Consider the following 12,757-nt stretch of genomic DNA (forward strand, 5'->3'; position numbering starts at 1 on the left):
GAGTAGACTATTTGATATTCCTGAAGTAAAAATTAAGTTTATTTCCCATTGCTCTAAGCAGTGAATACTTAAAAAAGATGAGAGCTGTGTTTTGCTTCTCCAGGTTATTAAAATTATTCTTTAAAGAATAGTAGTAGAACATTAGTTACCAAGGTTGAAATATCAGAAAAGATTTAGCAAGTTGATGATAGACTATTATTCAGATCTCTTCTACTTTGAGAAATAACTATTTCTCATTAGAAGATAAAATAGTTCCAAGTTTTGAGATTTTCACACTTCTTTGTGCTGTTATATCCTGTTAAAAAATATTTCAGAGCTTGAAATTCCAGCTCTCACAGTTGGTTATATGTATACTTATCAAATGGTTACCATTTTCTCCATTTTTTTTCCTCCCTGATTCTGGGTTGAGATGTTAATGCTCAAATTAAGTAAGTTACAGCTTTGTATGCTTTGTAAAGGATAACTTTATACAGTGGTCTGTTTTTCATTTGTTTGTTTACATGTAGGATAGAGTAATGTAGGATTATTTTATGTTCAGTATAAGAAATGTTCTTTAATTGCAGATAGAGTGATATATATATATATATATATGTGTATATATATATATAATATATACATACATACATACACACACATATATATGTAGTAATCCCTAAAGCATGGGAAAGTCATAAAATGCTGTAATAGCTAATAGGTATACTGGGTAACCATCCATCTTCAAGTCCACTATCACATTACAACTACTTTTTTCTCAATCAAAGTAAATGGCATTTTATTGTGGCTGGAACGGAGGCTGAACAAAGTGCAATAGGAAATAGCTATAGCTGCAAACAACTTCCAAGGGTTTCCGGTAACATTTGATAGCTGCACAGGAAGGAAATTAAGGGCCAGTCACTTTACAATGGCAGGAATTCATTTAAAAAAAAAAGTTTACTCATTTGTAGTCTTTTCCCAAATATATGCAAATATTAAGGAAGACTCTGTAGATCTTTCTACCTGTTCCTCCTGCTTATTTTTTATTTTGCAGTGAAGTATGTTATCCTTAAAGTCTAAAAGAAGTCAAGTTTTATGCACTGCTTTTTCTGCACACGTTAAAATAGATGATAAGCTTTTTCTCCGAAAATCTGTTAACCTTGAATCCTTAGGTTAAATTCTTTCAAGGGGTATTCTATTTTTTTTAATGTTGCTGAATATCATTTGCTAAAATTATTTTAAGTACCAGTATTTTAAGATTTTGCATTTAAGTGCCTAAGTGAGATTAGCCTTCTTTGTCAACATGATGTTAACTTTATAAAATGGGTTGGGTTTCTTCCCCTCCCTATCTCTGCTGTATCTGACATTTATAGGAATGTTGAAGGCAATCCCTGGTAAATTGCATTTGGCTTTTGATCTTATGTTTATCTTATGTTTCAATGCCATCCCTTTTCAATGAGAAACAGCTAGTTAAGATAGAATGAAAACCAGAAGAGAAGTCTGAAGATTTCAGGGTGCAGATTCTTACTCAGCCACTGCTTGTGTGACTTTAGACTGGTCATTTGATTCATTCTTTTAGGGTTTTCCATGGGACTCTGAAAGTTTGAACTAAATGAGTTCTGAGCGCCCTTCCAGCCTTGACAGTGTATGAATAGAATTCCATTTTTGGCTCCAAGCCTAATCCTGCCGGCACCAGGACTGCAGTGACGAACAATAGCTGTTCAAATGGCGGCAGCTGCCCAGAGAACTCCAGACAAGCTGTACTTAAATGCAGTCTTGGAACACCACCTAAATAAAGACAGCGCAGTACCGCAGAGGATCGCTGAGCTCATGGTCTAAAGCTCCAAGGGGATGGATGTTGAGTGATAACTATAGGAAAAATTGGAAGTTCGCTCTTGGCCTACAAGGCAATCTGTATTTTTAGATGGGAGCCGGTGGGTAGCAGGGCCCACCTCCCTGCCTGTCTTTCCAGGTCTGCTCTGCCTTTTCACTGCGGCGCTCGTCTTGCCTGTTCTGTGGACATTCAGTCCTGGCTCAGGTCCTGGAGGGTCAGGATAGAACCAAGCATGATACGGAGAATGTGATTACTGCTTAATATGTATTCTCCAGTTGACTGATTTTGAAAATTAGCGAAATTCATATGATTTCCGTTTCACCTGTTGGAAGAGGAGTCTTAGAAGTTTGACCAGGAAAACACTGTTCTTGGTCTAGTGTCTGTCCCTCCTCCTCCTGCGGTGTCCTCTGCCTTCCCACTGTCCAGACCTCAGGACTTCAGCTGTGCTCTTTGCAAATTACAGTAAACAGGCTTGTTCTGAGAACATTTTCACTTTATTAAAGCTGGCTGGGTACAGATCTGTAGAATAGAATGTCCCATGAAAAAGTAGTTTTCATGTGCTACATGGAATTCTACAGCTAATGTCTCCTGCTTTCCTGTCTCACTGTCTTTTGCTTGCTTTAATACTTTATTTTAAAAATTAGAGTAATTAACAGTTATTACTAATAATTACTAATATATTGCCTCCTTTATTTTCCATACATTTAATGAGTCTCTGTAGTTCTGTGATAGCTTCACCAACTCAAAGCAGGCTGTATTTCAACAGTGCATCATGGAAATTAAAAAAAAAAATTATTCAGGAGTCTGAAGTTTGAAATACATATCCCACAAATTTCTAAAACATTTTTAACTTCTGACCTCTTATAGCTTCTATATTTATTTTATATAGTTTAATTTTTGATAGTAGGCATTTTGCTTTCTTTTGGTTTGTTTTTTGTTTTAAGCTTGTATGTAAGAGGAATGAGAGGTCATCATGGCTAAAATAGAAAGGATTGTTTTGGCCAATGTAGGGTGAACACAGGTAAATTATTCTGACTAAAGAGAATATTTTATTGAGTAAATTATTTCTTGAAAACTATTTTTTTAATTATTGTTATTGTACCCTGAGGCCCATGTTGCTTGTTGAATAAACTCTTAAAAGAACAGAGAGAAGTTGTTTAGGTTTGTTCAGAATAGAAGGGTCTTTTCTATCTTGGTCATTAGTTGAAACAACTTTCTAATTGTGACTTTGTATTTTATAGGCATTAAACTAGTATTTACACTTATTGTTCATCAGATTACTAAAAAATATTTTTTCTTACTTCATTCTATTATGGAAGAGGAAAGAGTATGAGAGATAATATATTTAAAAATACAACTGAGGTACAATTTGTGGCATATTTTATGTATTATATAAAAATAAGATTTAGTTCATTTGTGGTTCTCAGCCAGAGATGTTCAAGAGGTCCTCCCAGAGCTTAGACAGCCTGTTTCTCCTTCCTTTTGAGGAAAAGCATATAATTAACTTGGATTATCTGGAGCATTTGGCACTTTCCTACCCCAAATTATCTTTGGGCACACATTTTTTTTAATCCTCTGCCTTTTAATTTGTCTTGTATATAGAATGATACCTTATATAAAGTCATGAGACATTTCAAATGAAGACAGTAATAAAACATAGAAAATAAGATGAGTGGTTATCTTTAGATTATGGAATTATTTGCCATTCTTACCTAATTCTTCTTTTTTTGGTATTTTTTCAGTACTTTTGTTTGCTAGTCACATAAAAAGGTGTATTAATTTTCTAAGGCTACTGTAACAAATTTCCACACATTGGGTGGCTTAAAAAAAAAGAAAAGAAATTTATTCTCTCACTGTTCGAGAGGCCATACGTTCAAAATCAAAGTGTCCGCAGGGCCACAATCCCTTAAGAGTCTCTAATGAAGAATCCTTCTGGTGGCTCCTGGCATTTCTTGGCTTGTGGCAGCATTGCACCAGTCTCTGCCTCCACCTTCCCTACTTCTGGGTATTTCAAACCTCTCTCTGTGTTTTTCTCTTAAAAGGATACTTATTGATTTTAGGGCCCATCATAAATTTAGGGTGATCTCATCTTGAGATCTTGAGAGGCTGTTTTTCCAAATAAGGTCCTAGTCACAGGTTTCAGGTTGGACGTATCTTTTGGGGAGAGGCCACCATTCAACATACTACAAAAGGCATTTCCAAAAAGAAGGGAAGTATGCTGTTAAATGGAAACTGCCATTTAGATCATTTTCTTTTAGGTTGGAAAGGCTACATTTCACTTACGTTCTAGTAGGATTTAATGATTTGGGTCAGTAGTTGCAGATTTGTCAGGAAAATTCTGGGAGATGTTTTAGGCTTAATAAGTAACTTCAGAGCAGTTGGAATCTTCACGTGGACTCTCATGGCCATTTCTTTGAAGTAGCATTTCTGCAACGTTAATTATGGTTCTTAAGTACTGTTTCTCTCTCCTAAATCCCTAGTCTTGTTATGTTTTTCTGTATCTCAAATGGTGTTTTTGAGAAATGGATAATATACTTTGTTCCAGAATATGGCCAGTGGTGATAATTACAGTGACTAAAAGCAATTCTGTGTTTAGGAAATTATTAAAATATTTAGTAATTTAAATTAAATTTAAATTTAATTAATTAATTGGGCATAGATTTTTTTTTTTTCAATTTTTGTAAGCTCTTGGCCGGAGGTGGTTGGCGTGGGATGGATTGCCACATCACCTGAAATTGTGTGAGCTGGGTCCTCACGGATGGAGGTCCTGGTGCAGTGGCTCGGATGTGGGGGTGGGAACGTGGGTTTAGCCATCATTCCTCGTGATTCTGGTGCTCACTTCTGGTTGTAAATGGCTGCAGCCACAGAGACTTCTGAACACTTTCTTTGGTAAGAATTCAACTCTAGTTCCAATTGTGCTGCTGACTCTGACCTTCAGGAATTAATTTAACATTCCTGGACCATATTTCCTTGTTTTTAAAAAATATTTATTTATGTATGTATGTATGGCCGTGCTGGGTCTTCGTTGCTGCGCTCGGGCTTTCTCTAGTTGTGGCGAGAGGGGGCTACTCTTTGTTGCCGTGCGCGGGCTTCTCTTGTTGCGGAGCATGGGCTCTAGGCACACGGGCTTCAGTAGTTGTGGCTTGTGGGCTCTAGAGCGCAGGCTCAGTAGTTGTGGCACACGGGCTTAGTTGCTTCTTGGCACGTGGGATCTTCCCAGACCAATTGAACCCGTGTCCCCTGCATTGGCAGGCGGATTCTTAACCACTGCACCACCAAGGAAGTCACCCTTGTTTTTAAAGTTTAGGATTTAGGCTAGAAGATTTTAAAAGACCTTCTGGCTCTAGCAAACTTAGTTTTTACAGTGAGAGGACACTTTATAATGTATGGTACATTTCATTAAAATTTAGTTGCAAAAACATTTTAGAAAAAATTATAAACGATATGCCACTGTAATATTTCTAAGTTTTATTTTTTTATTTTTTTATATACATGGCCAGATGTTTCAGAGTTTTTAAAAAATCATTTGAGACTTTCCAGCTTGAGATTAGTGTTCAACCAGTAAACATTTCTGTATCCTTTCACGCTGACCTTTAAAATATTTTAATGTTTAAATTTCTTTAAATAATATACTTGTTAATATAGAAGTGTATGACATAAAAAGTGAACGTGCCCTCCTCTTTTCCTTTCTTCTTTGGCCCACCTGTTCCCAGGAGTAACTACAGGTAATAATTTGGGGTTTAACCTTTGATGAAGGTGTGTATGCATATTACATATCATATATATATGTGCGTGTAGTCTTTGGGGGTTTTATAGTACACGTCTAAAAGCTGCTTGAGCAATACGTTTCACAGTGTCCTCACTGGGGTGTTACAGGTGTTTTATTGTAATGGTCTTTGGTGTTGCTGATTACTAAAGCGCACTGAATGTCCTGGGGGCAAGCCCTGCTAAAGTAAGGCTTGAATGTAGAGAGATGGAAATGGAATTTCCAGATCACGGTAGTAACAACTACTGAAGAAATTACGCTGTCCACACTGAAGGCACCTAAGACTTTAAATACTCCCTTTACCACCAACTGTGCCACCATGAAAGTTCTTAAACTTAGTGAAGAATAAAATAGATTCAAGTGTTTCAGAAAAATCAGTGGGGAAAACAGTTGAAAATAATACACCCGGAGTGCATGCTTACAGTCAAGGCTTAGTCAGAATAGGGCTGTGATTAGTAAAACATTGTGAAAAAGATACAGAGGTACAAAGGCTGTTTCCTTAAGGAAACTGTATGCTTTTGAGGACAAGGGCCTTGTCTTGGCTTTTATATGTGTGTCTCAGAAGGACATTATTTGGGGAAGACATTCTATAAAATAAGTTGAATAGCATAGTATAGACTGAAGAAGTGGGTGATTTTGAGCTAGTGAACTTTATGACATCATTATTGCTTATAAACATACATTTCATTAATTTTTGGTTTTAGCAAGAGATCACCAAAAGCAAAAGTATACATTGGTAAAATAATGATTCTTGAAAAGTCATTGTTAAACACAGAGACTCTTGATTTTTAGGTGTTCAGATGAATCTGTAAACTGGTAACAGCAAACCAGGCTTCCTCATCACCAGCTGAGCCCAGTGAGGAGACTAGTAAGAGGGAGGGGGCAGGAGGAGGGGGGCTTTATTGGAGCAGTATCAGCATGTCAAAATCTTGGAAATGTTTGCTTTTTTCATTGTTAGATGCTTACAGAATTTGGATTTTGGTAACAAATATATTTGCTATTGAAACACTGCTTCAAATTTTACCACAGAAAAAGATTCTGACTATTGTAGATGTTAAAGTTTGGGGTTTTGACATATATAATTTGAAATTGGAGACTCTCCAAAGGAGTAGAGATGATTTGTGACAATTTAAATTATTTAAATTAATTTAAAAATTCAGCCTTTCAGACACACTAGCTACATTTCCAGTGCTCGGTGGCCACGTATGCTGGGGGCTACCATATCAGACAGTGCAAATTGTAGAACTTGTCCATCATCGCAGAAAGTTCTGTGGGATGGTGCTTCTTGGGACATATGATGCTGTAGTTCTATGCATTACTATAAAATAAGCAAAAGGATAAAAAGGCCAAAGTAGTTGCAGGGGTTAGACGAAAATAATCAGAGTAATGGGAAATGTTAATTAGGTGAGCAAACTTTTGTTTTCTTCCTTGATCTTTCCCCTTCCTCTGCTTACTTTCAAGTAGAATAGTTGGAAAATGATTCAAAGTAAATTTCCTGCCAAGCAAGGTGAACACATGACCACGCAGCTTTTTTTTAGAGCCAGGACCTTTTCTTTCACAGTTTTGGTTATTCAGAAACTGCAGATTGCAAGTTATTTTCTCTCTCAGTGCAGTTGGACGTTAATCCTACTCAGAAATCCTTTTTTTTTTTTCTTCTCCAGCTGCCATCTAGTTTCATTCATAGTGCTGATGTTTCAAAGCCTTTCTTCCAGAACCAAAGCCTTCCGTCCCTCCTTGGCTTCTCTCATTCTTAATGTGGCTTTCAGACTCCGGTGCTCTGTGTTTACTGAACTCCCATCTCACCCCTTTGCTCGATGACGTTGAGTAAGCAACTTAATCTCTGAGCCTGTAAAAATATTAATTTATTTATTATGGTACAGATATTGCCATATATATATACATATGGATTGAATGAGATAATACATTTAAATCTCATAGCACAATACCTGAGCATTTAGTAAGCCAAATAACAATTAGAGATGAGCTCATTTGATGCATTAGTTGTCTTTTGCTTTAGAGCAAACCATCCCAAAACTCAGCGGCTTAAAGCAACCACCATAATTTAGTTGAAGACTCTGCTGGGCAGTTCTGGTCTTGGCCAGGCTTGGCTGCTCTTTCATGTAGTGCTGGTCTCACTTGGCTGGTTGGCTTGAGGTTGGCTGGTCCTGGGTGGCCTCACTCACATATTGGCTGGTGGGTTGGTTGTCTCTTGGAACAACAGAGATAACCAGACATCATCCAAGCAAGTTCAAACTTCCTTGGAATCCAGAGCCCTCAGCAAGGACCTGTGCTTTTTTCTATATGTACCCTACATTCTCATCTACCTTACTGTTTCTTGAATGTAGTCTTTGCCTTCTGGACCTTGTTTCTTGAAAACAAGAGTCTGTCTTAATCATCTCTGCATTCTGAGTGGACAGCACAAAATAGTTGAACGAATACATAAATACAGTTTTGCCAACGTGGACTATTTCGTTATCTTCACCTACTAATCCTGTAAGTTCACCTTTATGTGCTGCCTACTTCGTGAAGTCCATTTGATCTCTTGAACTTTGGGAAGTTTGGAGGTGGTTTTTGGTATTGATTTATAAGAAATGTCGAATATTAAAATCTTACATTAAAGCATTATAGTTAATCTAACATTCTGTCTTAAATGGAGTCTTCTCTAAGTGCTATAGTGGCATTGAAAAGCTGTAAATAGTTTTTTAATGATGTTCATAAAAACAGGAAAGTTTGGTTTCTTAGTTCTACATACATTTATGGGGCAAACTTGTAATTGTGAGTTGGTGAGAAGAAGCCGTATTTGCTCACTCAGTCCACTTACATTTATAATGGTATTGGTCTACAGAATGGATTGTTTTTTTAGGGCAAGGAAGTTTTTTGTCTTCATTTCTATTTTTAATTTAACAGAGCTCAGGAGAAAAGAAAGATAAAACAAAGTTACAAGAGGCAGCACTTGCATATGCTTTTTTCTGCCTTCGCCCACTCTATTTTGTTCTCTAACTTGCTTTTTTGGACCTATTAAATGACTAATGATTAACTGTTGCCAGCTTTCTTTTTTCTTAAACTTCATGTAAGTCACAGTTGAGAGTTTTTGGAGAGTTGAAATACCATAATGCAGTAAATTATGCAGTGTGCTGTGATAGGGAGCGGGGAAGAATTCCCCAATCCTCTCATCTGGGCCTCAGGAAAACTAAATTCGAATCCTGGCTCGGACAGTGACTTACTGGTGAATTGGAACAAGTTAATTTCTCTTTGGCTCAGGTAGCTGAGTTTGATAATCTTAAAGGTTTCTCTCCATTTCTGAAGTATTGTGCTGTTTCAATTAAGTATAGCTCCTTCTGGAGCTTAGTAATAAACATTACAGGTGAGCACCAGTGTTTAAAATGAAAGAAATGGATACACTAATTAGATATTCAGTACCTACAGGGTTAATAACATGTATATAGGAAAGGTACACTTTGGATTCATTTTTGAAAACAGGTGTTTGTCAGGCAGGCAAGGTGGAAGGATTAGCAGGATCGAGATGTGCAAAAATTACAGAGGTGAAAACGGGTGTGAAATGCATCATGGATTCTAGAGCTAAATTGGTGTGGCTGGAGTGTGGGGTACTTGGGTAGCGTTTCCATTGTGTTCCCCTCCCGGTGCAGTTGATTGTACCTCCAGAGCGCATCCACGGTTTTCCTAGTATGTTCCTGCTTCATTAGGACATTTTGTTTTCTCTTTGGGGTTCATTTTGTATGGAAATTCCACAGGAAGCACTTGTTTCCCCTTCTCTTAGGTGCTGTACCACCTCACGCCATCCCCATAGGACATACATGCACTGCCCCTCCCTGGTGATGGTGTTAGGGACCAAAAAACTGTGACACTTGTAGTAGGATTCCTTTTGGTACAAGTGTGCGAATCTAGGAAGAAAGGTCTTTTTTTTTTTTTTTCAGTCTGAAATATCTTTCATGTTCATGAGATCTTACCTGTAACTTAAATTGCAATAGCCACATGAGGCTCGTGGCTACTGTATTGGTTAGTTCACATCTGGATCTTTATCTTCCCTTGTGGTTTAGTCACTCATTACATACACCCTGTTAGCCTGTGGAATGGTCTCCTCCTCGTAAAAGAAATTCCTTTCCTGGTCTGCTTCCTGCCTCCCTGGCTCTCACTTGATCTTCTCTTCCAAGCTTCTCTGAAGTACTTGGAGGAGAGACTTCCTCCTTAAATTTCTCTGCCTGTGGCCTCTGGGACACCTGCTTCTCTTCCAGCCTTTGCTTCTTAGGCTTCCTCATGGCTTTCTAAACACTCATGGCCCCTACTTCAATAAGATTGGCCTGCCCTTTATTTTTTGGTAGGCCCACCGTTCACCATTCTTCATACTCTCTTCTGTACTTGGGGTATAACTAAGTCTGTGTCTGCCTCTGGTGACTTCCCTGCACTTTACATCTGTGCCTCTAAATGTCTGTTGGACGTCACCATCACCTGGACCATCTGTCACAATGCTTGACACATCTTACCTGTAAATATATGTTAAATGGTTTTCTGTTAGCTCCTAGATAAGCTATAAATTTGTATCATTTCCAAGTTCAGTGTAGTTTGTGTGCCTCTCTTCCTCCAATGCATATTTAAAATTCTATTCTTTTATGGTTTTAAGAAATTCATGTGTTCACACCTTTAAGTGTTTCTTTAGGGTAACAGAGATATAACAATATAACCAAGATATACAGGAAAGGCAGAGTCTCATGGACTTTGAAGGATACAAAAAAAGACTTTTAAAGAAGTGACTGCAGTGCCTTGGGGTGATGTTATGATAGAGCAAATGAAAGAGCTTGGGAGACCCAGCAGCAGAACCCCAGGCTAGACCTGTCATGGGAGCCCTCAGAAGTGATGTTTAAGCTGAGAGGTGGAGGAGTGGGTAGGAGTAGCTGGGCAAAAAAAAAAAAAAAAATGGATAAAAAGGAACATTAGGATTCATTGCATTTGAATGGAACTAATATTCCATTTGAGTTAAGAGAGAATTAATTTTAAGTATAGAGAGCATGCAAATAATTCTAAACCTAGGAGATGGTCAGTTTTGCTTTTTGTCTTTATACTGAATTGATAATACGGATGTAAGTCCATCCTTTTTAGCAGTCTGGTGTGCTATAAGGAAACTGTAAAGTGAGGAATTGTATTTGCTAACGGGTATTTATGTGTATGTGCTACAGATATTTATTTGCTAACAGATATCCCTGCAATGAATGATTATGTTCTACAGAGCAGAACCCTATCTTGCTGTGAACATGCCAAGCCGTGGCCTTTTGTGCTGTTACCATTAACAGCAAGTTTTTGATGGGTACATGAGGACAATTAGATGGAACTAATCACAGCAATTTCCTGTCATTCTTGAACTGCTTAAAACGACAATCAGAAAGGGTGGTAAACTTTTGACAGGAAAAAAAAAAGGATTAACTTTAAAAGGTTTTCGACTAATGAAAAATCAAGCTTGTGCCACAGTAAGCCACATTTTCACACCATTAAGCATTGTGAAGCATTTTCCTTGAACCTCTTTTAATCTATAAGTATGGTTTTGGACAAACCCCAGATTCTAGCTTACAGTATAGTCTTCTGTTGTCCTTGTTACAAAGAGAGCGTTGCTTCATTGAATTGTGGGGAACATAATGTTGATGTAGATTCTTAGTGACTATTTAAGAAAAGAAAAACTTTGAATTAAATGAAAACATAAGTCTTTCATGTACAAATTTAGGGAAACATTTTGAATAGCCTTTAATTGGTAGTTTTGTGAAATTAGACTAATAGAAAATCAATTAGAATGATAAAATCTGTTCTTAAATATGAGTTATTTGAGGTATTTCTCTGTGGAAAACCACAGAAAGCTGGTCAGGAGAAGGATTAGTCCTAGCGGTGATTTGCCACATAAAGGCCTCAGAACCACTCAGTTTGCACCTGTCCGTTATCAACACAGGTTGCAGAGGTTATTTTAGTGGTTGGGGGAATTTTGTTTTTAATTTCTGTGAAGTACAAGAATATATTTCATCAGTTTTAATGGCCTTCTAGGTTCCAACATATGTTGGCAGTTTAGCAGTTATTGAAGCTCTAGAGAGAGATTTAAACAATAGCTATTCTAGTTTGATAGAAAAATCAAAGAAATAAAGAATATGGGGTTTCTTTGAGGATCATTTCTTCTTTTTTGGGGAAATTAAATGATTGTTATTTGAGCAGCATTACCTGGAAAATCACAATACTTTTTATAACAGTTCTTTATTTTTATTTATTTATTTATTTTTTTAAACGTGATGATCCATTTATTTATTTATTTATTTATTTTTGGCTGTGTTGGGTCTTCGTTTCTGTGCGAGGGTTTTCTCTAGTTGCGGCGAGCGGGGGCCACTCTTCATCGCGGTGCGCGGGCCTCTCACCGTCGCGGCCTTTCTTGTTGTGGAGCACAGGCTCCAGACGCGCAGGCTCAGTAGTTGTGGCTCACGGGCCTAGTTGCTCCGCGGCATGTGGGATCTTCCCATACCAGGGCTCGAACCCGTGTCCCCTGCATTGGCAGGCAGACTCCCAACCACTGCACCACCAGGGAAGCCCGACAGTTCTTTATTTTTGAGGGTAGATGACCCAAAGGTAATAAATCAACATTATACTTTCCAGTGGTCCTTTTTAATACAGTTACGGAAGTTTTTTCTGAAAATTCTTAATCATATCTGCAACAGTCACAGCAGATATGGATGAGGTTGAAATCTTGGATAACTTCTTCCCACTTTTTAAAAATCTTTTCTGACAAAATGTATGTTGAAACTACTAAACAAATTTTTAACATGTAACTGATTTGAGTTTTTCCGCTTTCTTAATACTTCTGTCATTTATCTAATGTTTTTAAGAATCATTAAAATGAGAAAGTATAAACTATGTTGTTTGTAAATAAAATAATTAACCGTACCTGGATTAATAATTTTTTCCTCTTCAGAATAAGTTAGGCATTTGCTCAAACTCCTACACTCAGTGTGTGGTTTCAATTACAGTATTTTGTAATTACCTTTATTTTGTGAGGATTCATGAACTGTTATCATTTTCTAGGTCTCATCACAACTACATCAAGGAAACTAGACCGCGAGCAGCAAGATGAACACATATTAGAAGTAAGCATTTCTTTATTTTTAATAATTTTAAAAATATTGTAATCATAAATATGGGAA

General features: G+C 37.3%; 1 protein-coding gene across 6 annotated transcripts in view; it reads left to right on the plus strand.

Annotated features, from left to right (window-relative positions):
- Positions 1–12,757, plus strand: part of FAT1 (FAT atypical cadherin 1) — a 123,878-nt gene that overhangs the window by 64,725 nt on the left and 46,396 nt on the right. For all 6 annotated transcript variants that reach the window (XR_014258257.1, XM_082444447.1, XM_082444444.1 and 3 more), the window contains one exon: positions 12,639–12,700. Coding sequence is in view for 5 of the 6 variants with exons in the window: in XM_082444447.1 (XP_082300573.1) it covers positions 12,639–12,700 (62 nt within the window). In the remaining variant the exon portion in view is untranslated. The remainder of the gene's footprint in view (positions 1–12,638; positions 12,701–12,757) is intronic.

The sequence above is a fragment of the Balaenoptera physalus genome (assembly GCF_965194825.1).
Source record: "Balaenoptera physalus genome assembly, chromosome: 21".
Lineage (NCBI taxonomy): Eukaryota > Metazoa > Chordata > Mammalia > Artiodactyla > Balaenopteridae > Balaenoptera > Balaenoptera physalus.